General features: G+C 43.0%; 1 protein-coding gene across 1 annotated transcript in view; it reads right to left on the bottom strand.

The window, feature by feature from the left end:
- The window catches only part of ARHGAP6 (Rho GTPase activating protein 6), a 472,720-nt gene that overhangs the window by 376,821 nt on the left and 72,755 nt on the right, over positions 1 to 23,144 (bottom strand). The window contains exon 3 of the mRNA XM_044911567.1: positions 14,272 to 14,291. Within this exon, the coding sequence (XP_044767502.1) occupies positions 14,272 to 14,291 (20 nt within the window). The remainder of the gene's footprint in view (positions 1 to 14,271; positions 14,292 to 23,144) is intronic.

The following is a 23,144-nucleotide window of genomic DNA, read 5'->3' as shown; positions in this document are numbered from 1 at the left end:
GTATCCAGGGATGACCCTCTGGCCAGTCCCCATTGCCTCTTGGGGACTTTTTCCAAGATTTGTCTCTGGAGGAGCAGACTTATTCAACAACTTATCCAAGACTCTGACCTTGGCATACAGGAGTAGAACAGACATTCAGCCAGCTGATCAAAGTGTGCAACATATTTTACCAGAAAGTAAGGAAATCGCAGAGTACGACCATATTATGCGTAGTAAGGATGCAAGGATAGAGCTGCCCAATGTTCCCAGTAGTTCTGCTCGAAGTGTAAGGCCCAGTTTCCTCCTATGTCACATCCACAACTATTATAACCATTACAGAATCGTTTGTTGCTGTTTTGCTACGGTTGTTTAGTTTTTATTTCATCATCATAAACTTAACTCTGCAATCCAGCTAGACTTGGAGAGGAATAAGGAAAATATGGAACCCATGGAGCTGCAGCGAGAGCACAAAGATTGTAGGATATTTTGAGCAGAAGGGGGTAAAGGGGTGCCCTTCTGAGCTACAGAAGGAACGGTCTGGTAGTTAAGATAAAACACAAGTCAAATTTATGAGATTTGTCCACAGTCGGCAATGGTGATCTTCTTGCTGGTCTTGCCATTCCCGGACCCAGAGCGATCCATGGCGTCCACAGTATTCCTGCCTTCGCTCACCTTGCCGAAGACCACATGCCTGCCATCCGACCACTCAGGCTCGGCAGGAAGAGATGCAGCCCAAGGGCTCACCATGCATGGTGATGTCGAAGAACACAGTGGCCTTGACCATGGCTGGGCAGCACACAAGGCTCCAGGGTGGCATCGTCTGCAAGGTCACCATTACAGAATCTCAACTTTGAGGGCCATCATGTTCCCAGTTGCTATTTATCCCTTACTTCTATCGGCCTGTCCCAAATTGGAAATGTTTTTCCTAGCACCTTTGATTTTAGAGGGATAACATCCTCTTCTTTGAGTGCCCCGGGCTCACAACGCAGCTTCAGAAAATTTCTAGAGACAGGAAATGGCCTGAACTATCAGTAAGTTACTCAGCACCATGTTCTAACTTTTGTGCTGTTCCCTGTATCTCAGAGGCTAGAAGTCTGGGAGCTACATTCCCCAGACTTTTTGCTATCACAGTTCAGAGTGAGGTCCCGCAAGTAAGACACGCTCATAAGGCAAAAGAGAAGCCAAAGCCCAATGTGATGGTGGCAGGCAGGTGTGTAGGCTTTGGCAGATGGCCAATGGGAGGTGTTGCCAGGTGCTTCTGGGTACAGCAGGTAGCTGAGATCATCAGTGGTTCTTTCTTAATGTTGCTATCTTCCTAATTCTATAATGATGGTTTCAGTCCTTTTCAATTCTTTAGTAAGCCTCTAACTCTTGTATTAAATCACTTCCTTCTTGAAATATCTAAGGGTTTTCTGTTTTCCCAAACAAATCCTGGTTAGTGCAGAGTGCCTTAGTCATAACTCAGGTTCACTGTTGGTAGAAGGGCCAAAAGGATTTAATTGGGTTCCACAGGAGCAACTCTGGTACCAACAGTGGGCAACAGGCAAAGGTCCAAGAAATTAGATTGAGCTCAGTATCAGGGATGGCAACTGTCAGTGGGGACTCTGACGCTGAGCTGGGTATCAGAGGTAAGATCGCGGTCCCTGGCAGCAACAGAACCAACTTGCTTTGGACCTCACCTCAAAATCAAGTGTTGACATCTGAAATAGCCATGTGCTTCCTCTTTATACCAGGTACAAATTTGGCGCAAGCAAGATAAAGACTTGCACTAAATCGTGTGAACCAACACAGTGGTGCTGTGGTCTCCCAGCCGGTGATGCAGGAAAGATGGCCCACAGCTTTAAAAGTGCTGAGCAAGTCGCTAGAGACTGACAGCACTAGTGAAGATTTCCTGGAAGGTGAGAAAAGCACCTGGGAAAACGCTGCTCTAGTCTCTGACTCACTCATGTTAATTTTCTCAGAGTACTAGCTGTTGCTCAGAGAGGGCTGTGTCCTTGCCTCCCCGAGTTCCCCCACCTCCTTCAGCTTTGCATCCCTTGGAGAGTATATTCTCCTTCTTTGCTGTCTTTGAAGAATCACTGATCACATTCATCAAAGTTTCCCGTTAATTCATGGCTAGATAAAAGTGCTAAACAGAAACTCACTTAAACTTTCTGGAACTTGGCTTTCCCTTTCATTAAAGCACGATGATAATCCTATTATACCAGGTTTTTGTGAGAATTAAATGAAACATTATATGTATACGAGCTTTAGAATGTAAAAAAATTCACTGCAATCATACCCATACAAAAATGTCTACCAAATACTTCCCGGAGCATTCTGCAAAGCCATGCCCCAAACAAAGGAAGTAAAGGCCCTTAGAGCAGAAAAGGATTGCAAAGCATAACAAAAGCCAAAATTAAAAACAAAACTGTTTTGTTTCTTTAAAAATAATATCACCAGCCAAAATTGTTTGACTTTCAAAGTCGCAGCTTAGAGCATGCTCAAACAATTTCTAAAATGTGGAAACATTTGTGGAACTTGTGGGAAAACACAATTTCCAAAAGCTTTAGTCAGAACAAACCCACGAGAAATAACAATGTCCACATCAGCGCAGACATACACATCAGAGCACACCCATCCCCAGCGCAGCCTGGCCCACCCAGAATGTAGGCCTGAGAGCACTTGGTGACAACACTGATCAATGGCATTTCATGGACATATCTTTTGAGAATGAGCTCAAGATTTCTCTAAACAGATGGAACTGCACTGTTTGGAACACGGAGTCTCGGTTTGGGTTCCCCAAAAGTGGAGCCTGAGGCAAGGACATGAATGTACATGGTTTATTTGGCAGGTGAGTCAGAGAATGGGGAAGACATCGATAGAGGTGTGTTATCAAACAAGTCACTTCTGCGGGGCCTGGAGCTCCGTCCCACCAGGGAACGGAGGGAGACAGTGTGGAACATGCCTCGGAGTTGTCGCAGTTAAGGAACTAGGAAGCTGGAGCAACCATCCAGCAAGTCCCCATCCATCACTTGGCCTGGGCTGCTTTCCTAGGCACTCACTCCCAGCACTTGCCATCATCAGGGGGGAAAGAAAAAAGCCCTCGGGTGCGGCCTTCCAGGTGCAGCGTGAATGCTGAGGGAAAACAAAGCCTTACCCAGCCCCAAATGTCCACAGAGTCACAGTTGAGAAACCCTGACTTAGACGATGAGAGTACTAAAGGTTAACAGGAAAAGCGAACGAGGCACATCACCTCGTAAAGGATGTTGCAGGCGGCTACTTTCGGGGTGGGGGAAGGGAGCCAAGCTAGAAGGATTTCACCAGGTTTTGTTAATTAGAAATTCCTCTCCTCGCCTTACATTTTAATAATACATAGAATCGATGTAAGGGGATTAAATCCATGGTCACACTACGGTACCACTGACCATTTCTGTTGCTGAGTTCTACACCACACTCCCCCATCCCAATTGAGGTCTGGGTAGCCCCACATTTTCTTTAGCATATGCTGCTTATAAACAGTCTTGGAGGGTCCTCCTCCTACCTCTGTCCTTCTTAATTCTTCATTCCAATTTCTGCTTAAACCATCCGGGGGTCTCGAGCTTCCTCCCACAGAGGACTCAACCCGGTACTTCTGTTGGGTGCCGCAGAGTCTTCATTCCGTGACATTTCTTTTTCTCACATTCAAAAAGTTGGCTTAACAGAAGCCGAGGAATGTGGTGAAAATGCAGAAAAAGATCTGAATAAAATGCAGAGCAAAAATCCTAAAAATAAATTTCTTGTTTACAGCAAGCTCAAGTCTGGAGTAAAAAGTAAAATGAAACATATGTTAGAGACCTTTCAATAACGGGTCTCAGATCAAGAGGGACACGGAGAAAGACGCCATGGGAGGAGGGCTCTGAAAGTGACACTAGGTCTCATGAATTGTGATACGAAATTTATATCCATTTAAGTTACTGGCAGAATCAGAACCAAGCGGACAGACTCTAAATTACATGAGTGACAGAGAAAAATCCTCCCCTTTTATTTCTGAGTCTCCAAGAGACCAAAAAATTACCAAGTCTCACACTTATTAATCCGCAGCTGAGGTTTCAGAGGCCAAGTCAACAATGAGATCATAGGCAGAGTAATTTTTTCTTCCCCTCTGATAAATGAACATGATTGGTTTTACATGTTATTATATGGAATGTAAATACCTGATACATTTAATACATCGTTGCCATCTGGGCTGATGGCTAGTGATAACCACAACATGGCGATGAGGATAATGATGGCAAGGTGACGGTTAACAAGTGAGTGCTTACTGTGTCCCAGGAACTAGGAAAAACATTTATAAGTGTCATTGCTTCAGTCTCTTGATGCAACTGTAAGATACTATTATTATCCCATATCACAGCGCAGAAACTGAGGCTTGGCATTTCAGAGTGAATAAGTGGCAGCTCTTGGAATGTATCCAGATCTGTCTGTGTAGCCCACAATCATACCATCTCTCTGGTGGTGGCATTTTGGAAAGAGCCAGTATTACTTCGACGCACAATTTTAAAATATTAAATCTATCATTTTTAATGTAAGAAATTATATGCCTCGAGGTGAGGAATTGGGGCTGGGCTTTCCTTCTAGGACATTCTCTTTAGGTATTGCCCACCACTCCTTTCTGCAAGAAGGGCAGCCTGGTAGACAGAAAAGGGGGTAGACTTTAATGCTAGATAGATTGGGTTTCAAATGCTTGCTTCCCAATTCTCTAGCTGTGTGAATTCAGGCAACTTAGTTACTATGGCAGGCACAATTCTAAATATGGCCCCCCACGATTCCCATCCCCTGGTTAATCAATCAAACACTAATCTAGGTACTGTTACAAAGGGATTTTGTAGATGTAATTAAAGTCCCAAGTCATTTAACCTTCAGATATGGAGATTATCTGGATGTACCCTTTAAAAGGCAGAAATCAGGGTGAAATAGGCAATAGGGATAAAAGAGCATACTTATCATGATGAGCACTGAGTAATGAATAGAATTGTTGAATCACTATACTGTACACCTGAAACGAATATAACACTGTGTGTTAACTATACTGGAATTTAAAAAAAAAAAAAACTTTAAAAAAAGGCAGAAGTCAGAGAGATGAGAAGCATGAGAAGGATCTGACATGCCATTTCTGGCTTTAAAGATGGAGAGACCATGAGCCAAGGAATGCTGATGACCTCTCAAAGCTGAGAAAGAGCCCAAGCCAACAGCCAGCAAAGCAACAGAGACCTCAGTCCTACAGCCACAGGAACTGAGTTCTGCCAGCCACTGGAAGGAGCTCACCAGTGATTCTCCCCCAAGAGCCTCTAGTACAGAACACAGTCACTAAGTTTTTAGTTATTTGTCACAAAGCAAGAGAAAACTAATATAGTTACCCTCTCTAAGTTGATTTTCTCAATAATCAAATAGAGGTAACCAAGCATACGTTGCAGCATTAGTGGGAGGATTAAAATGAGAATGTACTTCCTGTGCCTGGAACCTGGAATGTACCTGACACAGAGGAAGCAGTAAGTGTCACTAACAACTCCACAAGTCAAGGCTGAGAGGCAACTGCGCTTTATCTTTAACACAGGCAAGATGTAAAATGAGCATAAAACCACAAACTAAATACAAATTTGAATTAAGCTACGATAAAGTAGAAATCAAGTCAAAATGAACATGCACTCTACAAAGCTTGCAGAGGAAGCTACTAACTTATGAAATCAGTTCCAAGAGCTTATTTTTAGGCCAGTAGTTTGGAACTAGGTAGGCATTCTCCCAGAAGAGCAATACTAAGACCCAGTGTTGAGGGCTCAAGTCCACTAAAACCCCAGTAACTTATTAGGTGCCTAACTGTCTTCGGGAGAACCCAATCATAACAGGTAACAAGCTTTCTTTGAGGAAAAAAAAATCCTTTTCATTGATAGCACAATTTTACTCTAAAAGGAACTTACATCTATTTTGCAATTTTAACCCACATAGCAACATTTTGAGACAAGCACACAGCGAGGAAGAAATAGCAAGCTGATGACAAAGAATTTATGCTAAGCCAGGAGTCCACGTTCCTCTGAACCTCCGCTGCAGCTAGGATGGGGCCATATGATCGAGTCCTGGTCAACAGAGTGCTGCATGTCACTTCCAGGTCAGGATCATGGGATGTGCCCCATCCTCATACCATTCCATGGAGCACACAGACTGAACGTGGAGGTGGCACAAGATGGAAGAAACCTGAGTCCTTGAATGTCCACATGGAAGTCTGCCCTTCAAACACCTGATGTCATTCCAATGCTAACCAAAAAATTAACTTTTAATGTGTTAAGCCACGGAAACATTCAGATTGTTCCAGCAATTAGCTTTGTGTGGCAGCACTTAGCCTGCCCAAGTAGAGATACTTGAACCTTAATGTGAGGTGCTGCCATCACCAAGACCTAAAACATATCGAACCAGCTTAGCGATGAGCTCACAGGCAGAGAGGAAACAGTAGTGGTTGGAAAGACAGGTGACATGCTATGGCTGCAGCGGGACACTTGCTAAAATCTTTACCTGTGATGACCTGGAAGGCAGACCCAGCACCTTTAGAGCTGAACTGTCAGCACATGTTGGCTACTCCTGACTGCATTCGGAGCAAGGGACTGCAACGAAAAAGGGGGAGCCTGGGAGAGAATTTCAATTCTGTCAGCAGAAATGAAAGGAACAGGGATTCCAGACTTGGAGCCTAAAAGGTTGGAGAAGCTTACTCTTCTAGATGCCCAACTACGTAAAATAAAGAAAGGCTTGGAACATCAGTGTGTGCTGGCCTCCACTGGCCAACTGACTTTATTTTTTTAAAAGATTTTATTTATTTATTTATTTGAGAATGAGTGAGCGAGAGAGAGAGAGAGCACGAGCAGGGGGAGGGGCAGAAGGAGAAGGAGAAGCAGACTCCCCGCTGAGCAGGGAGCCCGCCGTGGGACTCCATCTCAGGACTCCAGGATCATGACCCGAGCCAAAGGCAGACACTTAACCGACTGAGCCACCCAGGCACCCTGGCCAACTGACTTCAGAGGCTCACATCGCTGTGGCCAGTTAACGGATGCGGTTCAGAGTGGTTACATTTTTGCCTGAGATCACGTGCCTTTATGAAGCGACAGATCCAGAATTCGAACTCATATCTTGCGAATCTGACTTCAACCTTCTTTCAGTTTATTTTGCAGCCAAATGCTGCAGTAAATTATAATTTTTAAAAATATGTTGATGGTTCAGGAGCTAAACAATAGTGCATTTCCTTGGGAACAAAATAAACTTTGCATGCTTTTTATGGGAACCAGGAGGTGAAATCAGTGCTTTGATTTCCCTAAAATGGGATCCCTGCATTGTTTTCACTTAGAACTCCTTGTTCTCCTTTTTTTCTACTGACAAAATGAGACTGGCCTCTGTAAGGGCATTACTGTCATTTTATTAAAAATTACATTTGAGAATCTGCCTTTTTGTTGGCAGTGACTATGGCATATATTTATATACACTATTGATCTGACCACTGTTCACAGTGGAAGCTTAATAAATACTTATGGTTATGTGACTCTGAGAGAAAAAGCACTGAATAGCACAAGGCATGCGCTAGAATTGCCTGTGGCTTATTCCCACAGTTAGATGGTGAGCTCCTGCAGGGAAGAACTGACTTTATTTCCTCTTTTGTGACTAGCTTTAGAGCAACAGCAAGCGTAAAGAAGTACACAATAGCTAAGTGCTTATGGAACAATTAAAAAGCATGGATATTTTAAGTGAGATAGAAATAAACATACAATGTCAGATCGAGAAGTGTCTTAATTTGGGTTCCCCCAGAAGCAGACGCTGAAGCAAAGACTCACGGACAAATAGTTTATTTAGGAAGAGTATTAGTTTCATGTTGCTGCTGTGACAAATTACCACAAATTTAGCAGCTCAAAACAACACAAATTTATTGTCTTAGAGTTCCAGAGGTCAAAAGTGCAAAATGGGTCACACTGGGCTAGAATCAAGGTGTTGGCAGGGCTGCGATCCTTTTAAGAGACTTTAGGGGGAACCCATTTCCTTGCCTTTTGCAGCTTCTAGAAGCCACCTGCATTTCCTGGTTTGCGGCCCCTTCCTCCACCTTCAAAGGCAGCACTGTAGCATCTTCCAGTCTCTCTCTGACTCTTTTCTGTCATCACATCTTCTTTCCTGAGTCGGACTGCCCTGCCTCCCTTTGTCACCTGTAAGGACCCTAGCGATTATACCGGACCCACCTGAATAATCCAGGCTCATCGCTCCAGCTTGAGATTCTTAATTGAATCCACATGTGTCAAGTCCCTTTTGCCATGTAAGGCAGCATAGCCACGGGGCTGTGTGTAGGACATCGACATCTCTTAGGAGCCAATATTCTGCCCACCACAGGAGGTGACACCAGAAAACACTGGTAGGGGAGTGAAGAAGTGAGACAGAGAAGGGAAAGAAGTCAGTAAATGTGAGTTAACAAGGCAGCCATCACCAAGGGCAACTGGGATTCGGTCCTGCAGGGAGACTCTGCGAGGCACGGCTGATATGCTTCAGTACTATCAGAAGGGGGGTGACCGCCCATCACTTGTCCATCTATCACCATGTGAGGGCTGCTCCCACGGTCACTAACTCTGACACGACCAGCTTTCCCTGTGATGGCACTAGGCACTCGTGGCCAGAGAGAAAGCGCTGGGAAGAAAACTGCAGGTGTTCTTCTCAAGCACTCACCATCAGGAAGAAGGGGCTTCTGGAATCATCTTATCTGACCATATTCCCTTTTCAGAAGAGCAGAGGCCCAGAAGGGAATGGCCCAAGATCACGTGACCAAAGAAAAGCACTGATGGCCGCTTCCATTTGGTTAGTATCTCAGGCTATTACGTGTCGGGCACTGTACCAAGGGCTTGACATGTGCTTCCACATTTAATCTTCCTAGTCACCTTTATGATGTGAGTATAAATACTGTCCTAACAAACTTAGCCAAGATTACACACCTAGGAGTAGTGTTAGATGTAGTAAGTGGCTGTTTGGTAGAACAGAAGTCTACGGAGCCTGGGTTGGCAAACTACAGCTTGCAGGCCAAATCCAGCCAGCCTTCCATTTTTGTACAGCTCATGAGCTAAGAACTAAATGCATTATTCCAGTTGTAGTCTCGACCCACCTAAAGTACAGCAAGACTACCACCTCCCTAATTCTGGATGTAATACTTCTATTAATGCAATCCAAGAAAACTTTTATTTTTTAGAAACTGCCTCAGTAAGTGAGCTTACATTGCCAGCTGATTCTCAATTAAAACACATAAACATAATTTTAAGTTGTATCCCCTCTATCCAGGATTTATACAGGTGGTTTTTCTGCATTTACCTTTAAGAATTTTTATTGATCCTTGTTACAATCCATTTTGTTAGATCCAATTCATTTTGTTATTTCTACCTCTCAACCTCTCTTCTCAGCTCTACAGCTACCTATGAGGCACCTCGACTTGAATGGCTCCCCAGCACTGAAAACCACAGAGCCAAAATGGAGCTCGTCCTTCTTCCACCCACGCCTGCATGGCCTACAACCGTCTGAAGGCTGCCCGTATCATGGGCATCACCTCGAGGGGACACTATGTTCTAATGTCTGGCATGTTCTCTAGCGTGTATGAGTGAGCTCACTAAGTTTCCAAGGATAAAAAGGAAAGAAGGGAAGGAGAAGAGGGACGGGAAGCAAGGGAAGGAGAACAGGGCATTTTTATACTTTGTAAAGAATAGTAAAGGAGTGGAGGTTCAGTACGAAAAAGATGTAAGGGCAGCACTGCAGTGCTCAGGGCAGAGTGGACCCCGGGGTCCCAGCGGGCAGGCACGGGCACCCCATACCTCTAGTCTCCTAATGCCAGCCAGTGAAAAACAAGGTGGAGATTCCACCATCTCAATAACAAGTGGAGGGTCATCACTTCAACTCTGTGCATGTGGAGGATATTTTTTGCTTCCATGATCAAAGATGCTGCCTTTATTCAAGGGGACTTTCCTTAGAGAAATATCTGGACAAGCATGGGCCCACCTGGAGAAAGTCAACAATTTCAAGGACAGATTATGAAGCATCTCTACTTGCCTTGTGAACTAAGAAATAAAGAAAAGATTACAATTCCTTAGCCTCACAGTGTTATCTGTATGGCAATACTACAGTATTACTCTATTATAACTTTATAAATTAACTTTATTACTTAAGCTAAATTTAAAAATTACAGTCACATGACTTTAGAGTAAACATTTTCCAATTTCATCAATATGTGTACAATAACTGTTAATTATTTCAAGTCCCAGAAATACGATGTTGATTCAGGAACTCGAGAAATGAACCCATCTCCCATCATCCCCCTCATGTTAGCATATGGCAAATTCCCTCAGGGCCACTTATCTGGGGACAGAGATCTTCAGCCTGCCTAACTTCCCCCAACCTACAAACCAGAAAATTCCCAGGGCTTCCAGCTGCCCAAAAGGTATCTCTAAATGAATTATTATAATTCTTCACAGCTTGTGGGTTTAGCTGTATTTTCAGAGAGAAATCTCAAATTCCGAAGGAGATGACTTCATCTGCGCAAATATTTTACTGTAAAAGGTACGAGACTCAGCCCTTATGAAAGTCTCATTCAAAACTGCGTCAGGAGACAAAATCTCACCCAAGGAGGGGCAGAAGAGAAGATGTTGACAGGTCCATTATGAGCTCTAACCATGTATGTGCATCCCCAGAGAAATCATTTCTGGCCTCATATTTTCCATTTTAATGTCTCAACAGCAGAACATAAAGCACCTCCAAATTATACCAGCAGCCACTGCCACTAGGCTTAGCTACGGCCAGCATTCATTAAAGGCCAGAAACTTCCCTTCAGAAATGAAATAATATGTCCTGGAGGGTAGGTGAGGAAACTGTAAGAGTGATGGCGACCAAAAAAAGCAACTAATTTGAACAAACTCCTGGGTGTTCACAATTAACCTCATTAAATTGCGTTTTTCATTTCCACCCTCTTTTCAGAACTTGTGTTTCCTACGGATCTTTCACACTGCAGGGGAAATTAAGCCCCTGGAAATAATATAACTTTGTTTTATACTTAAGTGGGGTCCATGGACAGCAGCACTACCTGGGAGCTACTGGGAAATGCAGACTCTCAGGTCCCACACTGAACCTACTGAAGCAGAATCTGCATTTTAACCAGGGCCCCAGGGGACCTATGTGCACAGAGGGGTGAGCAGCACTGACCCACCAGAGAGTAGCTCAATAATAATGACCAGTGTTGCAACTTCAGCAGTTAAAAAGACAACCCAATTTTTTTTTTAGAGAGAGATTTTATTTATTTATTTTAGAGAGTGAGAGAGAGAGTGAATGAGCGCGCAGGAGTGCAAGTTGGGGGAGGAGCAGAGGGAAAGGGAGAGAGAATCCCAAGCAGACCTGGCACTGAGCACGGAGCCCAATCAAGGCTTAATCTCACGACCCTGAGATCATGACCTGAGCCGAAATCAAGAGTCAGCCGCCCAACCGACTGAGCCACCGAGGTGCCCCAAAAAGACAACCCAATTTAAACATGGGATCTGAAGAGACATTTTCCCAAAGAAGATATACAAATGGCCAATAAGCACATGAAAAGATGCTCGGAGTCATTACTCATTAAGGAAATTAAAGTCAAAACCACAATGAGACACCACTTCATACCTAATAGGATGGCTATAATAAAAAAGCCAGACAATGACAAGTGTTGGCAAGGAGGTGGTGAAACTGGAACCCTCACACGCTGCTGGTGGGAATGGAAAATGGCGCAGCCACTTTGGAAAACGGTCTGACAGTTCCTCATATGGCATACGAGCCAACAATTCTGCTTCTAGGTACCTACCCAAGAGAACCAAACACAGATGCCCATGCAAAAACTTGTACATGAATGTTCATTGCAGCATTATTCCTATTAGTCAAAAGGTAAAAATAGCCTGGGGCATCCAACTCTTGGTTTTGGCTCTGGTGGTGATCTCGGGGTAATGGGATATAGCCCTGCGTCAGGCTCTATGCTCAGCAGTGGGTCTGCTTGGGATTCTCTCTCCCTCCCTCCCTCTCCCTCTGCCCCCACTCAAATAATAAATAAATAAATCAGAGAGGGAGACAGACCATGAGAGACTATGGATCCCGGGAAATAAACTGAGGGTTTCAGAGGGGAGGAGGTCGGGGGATGGGGTAGCAGGGTGACGGGTATTAAGGAGGGCATGTGTTGTGATGAGCACTAGGTGTTATACGTAACTAACGAACCACTGAACACATCAAAAACTAATGATGTACTATACAGTGGCTAACTGAACATAATAAAAAAATAATAATAAATATTTAAAAATTTAAAAAAAAACACCTTTTTTTAGAAAACAGGTAAAAACAGCCCCATATGTCCATCAGTTGATGGATGGATAACCAAAATGTGTTCTAGGGATGCCTGGGTGGCTCAGGCAGTCAAGCATCTGCCTTCGGCTCAGGTCATGATCTCAGAGTCCTGGGATGGAGCCCCGCATCGGGCTCCCTGCTCCGCGGGGAGCCTGCTTCTCCCTCTGCCTGCCGCTCCCCCTGCTTTTGCTCTCTCTCTCTGACAAATAAATAAAATCTTTTAAAAAATAAACTAAATAAAATAAAATAACATTTGAAACACCTTAAAAGTATTTCATGTTTTTTAAAAAAAGTGTTTTATCCAGACAGTGGAATATTAGTCAGGCATAAAAAGGAATGATGTACTGATGCATGCTACAGCACAAATGGAGCCTGAAAACATTAAACTACATGAAAGAAGCCATTCACCAAAGACTAAATATTGTATAATTCCATTTATTTGAAAGGTCCAGAACAGGCAAAAGCATAGAGACAGAAAGTAAATTAATGGTTGCTTAGGGCTAACAAGAAGGATGGGGTGTGTGTGGAGAGAGGTGAGAGCTAAAAAGTGTGAGGTTTCTTTTTGAAGTGACCAAAATGCTCTCAAACTGACTGGAGTGATGGTTGCACACATCTGTGAATACTGTGGATATACTAAAAACTGCTGAAGTTTTTTTTTTTTTTAAATAAAAGGCAGTGAACTCTTCTGTCATCAGACTTTCACATATGACATGCTGCCCAGCTGGAGATATGATGACCTGCAGACTAGAACAAAGATCACGGATAATAAATGCTTTGTGCTAAATGACACATCACGGATGGGGCACTTCCTGTGTGTCAGGTCCTATGTTGGTGCTGAACAGGGATTTTCCCTTAAAAATTCTCCCTGCATCTCTAGGATTTAATTACTATCATCATCACCATTTTACAGATGAGAAAACTGAGGCATTGGAAACATATCCAAGGTCAACTGGCTGGTGAGCAGTGGTGAAGCTCAGATTTGAACCCAGGGAGTCTGGGAGCAGAGGCCGCACACCATCTCTGTCTCCATCTTGAGTCCCCCCGTAAGCTGCTTCAGCTCATTGCTAGCTCTCTGAGCCAACACGCAGGTGGCATAAGAGCCCCATGGGGAGCAGTGAGAGGTGGGAGTTACCCCTTGCTTCTCAACCCATATTCTGCAAGCCCCACTGCTTGTTGACTATTGGTGACCAATGCCAAATGACTTTTCTCTTTGTATCAGTAGACAGATTGGCTTATCCTGATAACCAGCTTCAACCTCATCCGTCTGAGTTTTCCAAAACGCAAAATATTTTGGAAAAATCAGCCAGCCTTTTTTTTTTTATTATTGGAAAAACACCTCGTCAAATAAAACTGCCTATTTTCAGGAATGCCCTGAATGAGTAAAGGACTAGTCAAATTCCACATGGGATGTGTTTCCATGAGTCATATATAAGAAAAAATATTTCATGTGCGATCATAAGACAATGGTGTCTGTAACAGAACTGCCAAATCAACAAGTCCAATTTGATTATCTAAAATCACAGCTAACACATATATAATACTTACTGTGCCCCGGGTACTATTTCAAGTGCTTTCTATTTACTCATTTAATAGCCACAAAAACCCATAAGGCATCTTAATACTCTCATTCTAAAAATGATGAAACTGAGAATTACGGTTTTGGCAGCCGGTTAATGGCAGAGCTGGGGTGTGACACCAGACGATTCATACCCTGAAGTACTGCAGCCTACTAACTGCTCCTGACAATTGATGGAAGAAAAAGTGAGAGTCTCTGCAACTTGAGATCACTGGGCAAAGACGAATGCAACACACTGAAATCAACTAAATTTCCTGGTTGCAATAACTTCCACAAGCTCGGAAAAGAGTTTTGTCAGCAAGTGACTGTTACGGCAACTTAGGTGAATTTGAACAGGTTGTTTAAACATACAAAATAAGCCAGAAGGCTACTCAATGTTAGACACCAGATGAATTACCAGGAAAAATATGGTCTACCCAGCCAAGAAGTCATTTCTCTCTAAGATCAAATCCTATTGCTCATGTCTGCATGGAATGGAATTACTCAGAAAAAAAGCAAACAGTATAGCCAACTAGTCTATTTGTATCCCCTACTATAATTTCAAACAACTTCATGGTTCATTAGCTATTTTTTGGCATACTCAGTAAGTATTTTTTAATGGAGAATGATCACAAAGCTTTAAAGTAAATTAAAAACTCCATAATAATCAATCATGATGAAGTAGGCTTTATCCCTGGGATTCAAGGAGGGTCAACATCAGGACAGCTATTTTTGGAATTCTCTATGTGTTTACATTAAAGGAGGAGGAAAATAACACTATCATGTCAACAGATGCTAAAATATGTTTTGCAAAATTTCAAAGGCTTGCACATTAAAGAAAAATACAACTATTAATAAATCAAGATAGAAAGAACTGCTTCACCTTGGTCAAGGGTATCTACCAGAAAGTGATAGAAATCATCCTTGTTTAACAGTGGAAACTGAGGGGCACCTGGGTGGCTCAGTCGTTAAGCGTCTGCCTTCGGCTCAGGTCATGATCCCAGGGTCCTGGGATCGAGCCCCACATCGGGCTCCCTGCTCTGCGGGAAGCCTGCTTCTCCCTCTCCCACTCCCCCTGCTTGTGTTCCCTCTCTCGCTGTGTCTCTCTCTGTCAAATAAATAAATAAAATCTTAAAAAAAAAAAACCCAAAAACAGTGGAAACTGAGAAGTGGCCCCATTATACTCAGGAGCAAGGCAAACATGCCCACATTCAACATTGTACCAGAAGATTCCATCAATATATATGACAAGAAGATACAAAGAAACCTTAGATAAAAAATACAATCCCAAACTATTGTTATTGGAAGATAAATGACTTCCTCTCTACAAATCCAACCATGTTAATTTAAAATTTATTAGAACTAATACAAAAGCAATAAGGTCACCAGATATAAGACCAACATACAAGTTAATAGAGTTCCTATATGCCAACAAGAACCAAATTGAAAACATAACGGAAAAATAGATTTCATCCAGAAAAGCAAAGCAACTATGGAAGAAACAAAAATAAATCTGTAAAGTGGTAAGGAATAAAACTGACAAGAAATGTGCCAGGTCTATAGGAGAATTTTGCAAAACTGAAAATCTGCTAATTGCAGGTACTACTCTGATGAATAATTATCATCAAAGAGGAGTACACCAGCTATTAAAACCTCATAAGGGGGGGATGCTGGCTTATTCACTTTGGCTGCCCAGATCTAATTTGCCAAGTAATTGATATTTTGCCGGTGTGGCTAGTGTGGCCAGCCAAAAGCAGACCCCTGCCCTTGGACATTTCTGCTCCGCCTCTTGAGTGTTTATCAGCCCCTTAGAGAGTAGAAGGCCCCACTGATACCTTCCTGAGCAGCATTCTGTCATATCCCACATGGTGCCTTGAGGAGGAAGGTCTGCACACAGGCTGCTGGGTGTTGGAGCATTGTGAATTGCCTTACTATTTCAAGGAATATCAATAACTTCACTTATTGCATAAGAGCCCACCCAGGTCTCATCTATTCAGGCCATTCTGCTGTCAAAACTGCTTTGTGGTGCTGATCCTTTGTGTGCATAGCTCTAAAACATCACGACTGTAATAACTGCGGATGTAATGGAAAGGTATGAAACTGCATACATTTTAAAGCAATACGCTTGGGAATCCACATGAAGAACGCATGCATGTCAAAGAGAGGAGGACTAGATAAGAATCTGTGAGGTAACTGCAGGCACAGAGGGCAACCTGAAAGAAGACCCTAGGTCAAGATTGATTAAAAGGTTCCGAGAGCCACAGCCAGCACTAAAGAATACTGAGCTTGGCAGAGGAGGATGGGCCATTCGAATGCAGTTACAAGCATAAGTAATGGCATGGTTCTGAGGCATCAGTTCCCAATCATTTAAAACAGGAAACAAATCTGAGGTGTTTGCTCTCTTCAAGAAAAGATTGTGCTGTGACTATCCCATGGGATCAGTCCTGGGAAGAGACTAGGAATAACTATGGCAGGGCACGTGCGTTGTTGAGGGGCTACAGGAGCGAGTCTTTCAGCAGAAACGGATTTCCTGAAAATATGAACTCCTTATACGCTGCAAGATAGAGAACACCATAAAAATCTATGGGTCACAGGATTCGTCATCCCCACCAAAAGAGCAAATGGAAAAGAGGTGACTTTAACAGAATTAATCCTTATAGGACCATGACTTTCAGTAGCATGATGTTTTCTATTTCTTTAACCTTTCTCCCTGATTTCCAAAGTGATATGTATTCACTGTAGAAATAATTGCCATTTTTCATTGTTAAAAACAGAAGTGTGATTTTTACAGATGCGTTTTGCCACTTATGGAATTACCCTTGAGATGTTCAGAGTTTGAGGTAGACACACCTATTACCCAGGTCCCAAGTTCCGGCCTTCCATCTCGGTTACTCGACATTCTTAAAGGACTGAAAAGCCCTCACTTCTGAGATGATCCAACATTTTGATAATTACAGGCTTGGTTTATTAGGTAGATTTTTAAAGCTCTCTGAGCCACCATTTCCTGATCTACAAATATAATCATCACTTCCCGTGATTACTGTGAGTTTAAGAGAGTGTACCCACTTGGTAAAATGGTTGGCCAGTTCCTCAAAAATTTAAACATAGAGTTACCATATGACCCAGCAATTCTACTCCTCGGTGTACACCCAAGAGAAGTGAAAAACTTATGTCCATACAAAGACTTGTACATGAACATTCACAGCAGCACTGGTCAAAAAAGTGAACCACTGCATGTGGCATGGGCTGAAAAAGTGAAACAACCCAACTGTCTGTCAAATGATGATTGGATAAACAGAGTGCGGTCTATCCAGGCAGAGGAAGGTTATTCAGCAACCAAAGGAAAAGAAGTCCTGACACACACTACAACATGGATGAATCCCGGAAGCATCATGCTAAGTGAAAGCAGTCAGTCACGAAAAGATGACATACTGTATGATTCCATCGATCTGAAATGTCCAGAATAAGCAAATCCAGAGAGATGGAAAGTAGATTCGTGGTTTCCTCAGGCTGGGGAGGACGGGAGGAAGGAGTGGCCGCTGAAAGACACAGGGTTTCTTGTGGGGGTGATGAAAATGTTCCAAAATTAGATAGTGATGATAGTTGCACAACTTGTAAATAAACTAAAAACCCCCTACCCTGATCTGGACACCTTAAAAGGGTGAATTTTTGGTATATCAATTGTATATCAATAAAGCTGTTATTAAAAAATAATCTTTTTATTCTGTCTTGTATTCTGTGATCCTGTTGTCAATATCTGCACGTAGGAAAATGAGATACAGTCATTTGGTTTGTTCTCCCATGCTTTTAAATAATGAAGAACTTTATAACCATTTGTACAGCTTCTTATGCATGGATGTCATGCAGAAGACTGCCTAGAAAAAGACACACTATGTTTCTAGGAGTTTGTGAGTAGATTAAACTATTTTTAAAAACTGAGAAAATATACTTATTTGGAAAGGCTGCCTTTGAGAAGTATTTCAGCAAGCTCTTCTTGTTTTCTATAAAAACAGGGAGCTTTTCCGAGTGAAGGGAAAAAAGGTGTTTAGTTACTATCTGTAGAAATGCTGAGTCCAAAGAAAATTATCTAATGAGGAACCAGACAGGCTGGTTTGGAAGGGGAAGGTTGATACATGAGAGTGACAAAATCCAGACCAACCCACTCATGTGGTGATGTCTCATTAAGAGACTTGCAGGAGAAAATTTACCTCACTGCAAACCCTTTTGCCCTCATGTCCCCAGTCCCTGTTGATCTGTGTGACCTGTCCATTTACCGCTAGCTTATGAGACTCCAGTACCTCAGCACGAAGCTCAATGATGAGACACATTCAAAATGCCCCCATCAAAATCTTAAAAAGTGGGGTGCCTGGGTGGGTCCGTCGTTAAGGGTCTGCCTTCAGCTCAGGTCATGATCCCAGGGTCCTGGGATTGAGCCCCGCATCGGGCTCCCTGCTCCGCGGGAAGCCTGCTTCTCCCTCTCCCACTCCCCCTGCTTGTGTTCCCTCCTCTCTCGCTGTGTCACTCTCTGCCAAATAAATAAAATCTTTTTTAAAAAATCTAAAAAAGTAATTAGTCAGCTGCTGTTGAGAAGGTAAAAGAAAGACAAGACTCATTAGGCATGCTTTCAAGAACCATCCTTATTTTTGAAGAAAAAGAGGGGTAAGAGAAGAAAGAATGAGAGGGCAGGGTGAAGACACAGTAAGCAAAGACACAAATTATATAGGCTTTCTGTGCCCTGAGGTCTCTATGGAACTGAATGGGGATCAGATATTTTTAAAATGTACTACAATGATAACAAAGAAGTTAAAAAAATCCATTCAGATTTGAGAAAAATTTAGATCACAACTCTACAAACATAGAGTCTCCCAGAGGACCATTACTATATTATAATTCTTCGCAAGGATGTAGAGAAACTGGAACCCTCAAACATTGATGGACTGTAAAGTGGTCCAGGAGCTTTGCAAAACATTCAGGCAGTTCCTCAAAAACTTAAGCATAGAGTTAGTGCATGACCCAGCAATTCCACTCTTAGGTATCGACCCAAGAGAACTGGCCAAACAAAGACTTGTACGTGAGTGTTCATAACAGCCTTATTCACAACAGTCCAAAAGGTGGATACAACCCAAATGTCCCCCAAGTGATGAATCAACAAAAGGTGGTGTATCTGAACAGCAGAGTATTATTCAGCAATAAAAAGAAATAAAGAATTGATACAAGATGCAACACAGCTGAACCTCAAAAACATTAGCCTAAACTAAGGCAGATGCAAGAGACCACATATTTTATGATACCATTTATACGAAATGCCTATAATGGGTAAATCTATAGAGATGGAAAGTAGATTAGTGGTTGCCAGGAGCTAGGATGAAGGAAAATGAGGATTAATGCCATTTAAATGGGTCTGTTCAGGGTAACAAAATAGTTCTAAGACCAATTTGTAGTGCTGGATGGACAACTTAGCAAATTTATGAAGAACTCATTGGAATATATACTTGAAAGGGTGAACTATATGATAAGCAAAATATGCCTCAATAAATTGTTTTTAATTCATAGAAAAGGACTGATGGTGGGTGCCTTAGGGGTGGAGAATGGTGTGTGATTTCTTTTTTGTTCTTTTTTGTTGTTGTTTTTACACTTGACGGTGATTTGCAAATTCTCTACATGAGCAAATTCTTATACTAAGTTCCCCAGAAGCAGACTGAGGTGAAGAATTGTAGGAAAGTGATTCAGGGGTGCCTGGGTGACTCAGTCGGTCAAGCGTCTGCCTTCGGCTCAGGTCACGATCCCAGGGTCCTGGGATCGAGCCCTGTGTCAGGCTCCCCGCCCGGTGGCAAGTCTGCTTCTATCTCTGTCCCACCACCCACTCACTCTCTCTCTCTCTCTCAAATAAATACATAAAATCTTAAAAGAAAAAAAAAAGGGATTCATAAGAATTCCCAGGATGAACCTGAAGCAAAGTGGGAAAGTGAGACCAGGAAAGTAAAGATGCCAAGGAAAGATGTAGTATCAGGCAAAGATCCCAGGAAAGTTAACTATGGCTCAATCCACAGGGGTGGAGGGAGCTGAGGAGACAGTGTGGGATCCACATCTGTCATCTGATAAGGAAGCTGGAATATTTATCACATACACATGGCACCACGACACCAATTAGTCATTGGCTGTCCCCCCCATACCGCATCCATCCTCCAGGAGGAGTAAGTTCCCAGGTACGTGTGGGAATTTACGGTGCGCGCGCTAAGCAGTGGGACCCACAGCCTAGGGCTGGTCCTCTGAAACAGCAGACACGGGTCCTGGCTGTTGCGAGTGAATGCACCCAAGAGCTGGTGTGCACAATAAATGAAACGAGAATGCCAGGGAAGATGGATGGAGCCCTGGCAGGATCTGCAACAAGAATGTTTTGATTACATAGGCAGAAAAAAGCAAAATACTTTAGGAAAAAACGCAAAGCTATTCATGGTATATAATATCTACAAAATAGAGTATATTAGTGACATAAACCACATGTACATAATAATAAAGGTTTGATGGCATTTCTGAGACATTCTACAACATGTAGAGGAAAGCCGAAAAAGATAGGGTTGCTGCTTTCTTTGAAGTAGTGAGAATTAAGATCCAAAATGGCACAGGAAGCAAGGAGTCATTAGCTCAAGGGAAACTGTCAGTGGAGGGGGCTTCACTATAGGAGAAGCATGGCTTGAAGGCCCTCTGGCAAATTTCTGGCTGGGTAGAAGATGGTCCCCACTGCCAACCAGCATTCTGTTAGAGCATATTTGCATCTTTAATTTTTTTTTAAATTTTATTTATTTATTTGAGAGAGAGAGAGAATGAGAGGGAGGGAGAGGGAGAAGCAGGCTCCCCGCTGAGCAGGGAGCCCGATGTGGGACTTGATCCCAGGACCCTGGGATCATGACCTGAGCCAAAGGCAGACGCTTCACCGACTGAGCCACCCAGGCACCCCTGCACCTTTAATTCTTGTCAGACTCTGGAAGGGATGTCTCTAAGTACAAAAGTTTGGCATGCAAAATAACTTTACTGTCTGGGATCTAAGGAGGTGTAATCGATAAATCTCACTGGCTAGTTGTTTTCTCAAAGTTTATTTCCTTAGGATTAGCAATGAATGACTAGTCCTCTGATTAGATCTGGCAATGCTGCAGATACCTTGAACTAACCTGGAAACACAAAAATGTCTTCAGAAAACATCAGAATAGACATTCCCACATCCATCCATGTTTTCTTCACATTATTGCTCAGGAACATTGTGACCACTGGAGTGTTTGTGTGTCCTCTAACCCTCTAAAGTTGATTGTTCCTGCAACACCTCCTGTTCCCATGATTATTACAGCAGGAGTAGAAATGTGAACTTTGGCACTTATAGAGTGGCCTGCAGAATTATCCAAAGCCAGACGGGGAAAAAAATCAGTGAGAAGAAGCTAACTGGAAAGGCTACATACTATATGATTCCAACTACACAATCTGGAAAAGGCACAACTATGGAGACAGGAGAAAGGTCAGTGGATGTGGGGGTTAAGGAGGGTGGGGGTGGCAGGGATGAATAAGAGAAACTACTCTGTATGACACTACAATGGTGGATACACAGCATTACGCATTTGTCCAAAGCCATAGAACATACAACACCAAGAGTGAACCCTAATGTAAACTGTGGACTCTGGGTGATGATGATGATGTGTCAGTGTAGGCTCATCGGTGGTAACAAATGTCCCACTCTGATGGGGCGGGGGTCGACAGTGGAGGAGGCTATGCACTCATGCATGGAGGCAGCGGGCATATGCGAAATCTCTGTACCTCCCCCTCAATTGTGTTGTAAACCTAAAACTGCTCTAAAAAATAAAGTCTCTTTAAAGAAAAAAAGCAGTAAGCAGAAAAAATGGTCCTCTCAGCTCTCAGCAACTATTCATTCACTCTGCCCTATCTACGTGGGGCCTTGGTCAAGGCCAGCTAGGTAAATGGCAGGGCCCAGAAATGGAAATGCAGGGCACCTTGTTCAAACGTTATTAAGAATTCCAAGATGGTGACAACAAAGCCTTAAACCCAGCGGGGGTCCCTCTAAACACCAGGCCCCGTGTGACTGCACAGGTCACACGCCAGTAAGGCAGCCTGGCCTTAGCAAGCGGTTGCCACTCTCCCACTCAAAGCACTTAGGAGCCCCTGTAAACAATGAGGAAGAAGTCCCAAGTCCTAACAGGTTTCACTTGCCCTTTGAGATCGACCCACCTCTCTTCAGCCCCACCCCACTCTCTGTATTCTAGTCACCTAGAGCTTCTTCAGTTTCTTGAATTTTCCGTGCTGTCCTGGTCACAGCATCTTTGCATGTATTTCCCTTACCCAGACTGTAACTCCCCCTGCTTTTCATCACTATAACTGCTATTGATCCTGAAAGTCTCAGTTAAGCAAAGAAGTGACAGCTGGGGCACCTGGGGGGCTCATTTGGTGGTTGAGTGTCTGACTCTTGGTTTCGGCTCAGGTCATGATCTCAGGGTCGTGGGACAGAGCCCCACGTCCGGCTCCATGCTCAGCGGGGAGCCTGCTTCTCCCTCTCCCTCTGCCGCACCCCCTGCTTGTGCTCTCTTTCTCGCTCACTCTCTCAAATAAATAAATAAAATCTTTTTTTAAAAATAAAGAAAAGAAAAAGAAAAAATATTTTTATACAAGGAATAACCTTCTAATTTTTTATATATGTAAATCTATATTTTCACAAAGTGATTTCTCATAAAATAAGGCAGACTGGTAGTTTTCAGTATAGCCTGTCAAACTGTCAATTGTTGAAAAAGCACAAGTTTCCAAATACTTGCTTTTGTTTACAAAATTAAAAAAAAAAACAAAGCCTGTAATGACGCTGTCTTCTGGATGACCACAATTTCCTACCAATGTCTCCGTTCTCTTAAAAATGAAGGATCAAAACAAGGCTTAGACTACTCCTCCAAAAACATCACTTCTATTATATCATAATGCCAGTCACAGATGTGTAAAATCATACAAGTTGTCCAAAATTAGCACCCAGGCAATTAGCAGATAAGGTCTGCGCCCCTCCCCACCCCAGGCTTGGAACCTGGAAGATGTTCGAATTTGGCCTCTTAATTTTCTGATCTCCTGATCTACACTGATCTTCAAACCTGGGCACTCTAGTTCTTGAGGTAGTCTTTATGGTTCCGCACCATGTTGACTTTGATCACGCTATGTTCCTGGCTTGTGAGTGTCTTCATGTCCCTTCTCTGCCCACCTG

This window comes from Neomonachus schauinslandi, chromosome X, assembly GCF_002201575.2.
Source record: "Neomonachus schauinslandi chromosome X, ASM220157v2, whole genome shotgun sequence".
In the NCBI taxonomy this organism is placed as follows: Eukaryota; Metazoa; Chordata; class Mammalia; order Carnivora; family Phocidae; genus Neomonachus; species Neomonachus schauinslandi.
This window is presented reverse-complemented; position numbering and strand designations above follow the sequence as displayed.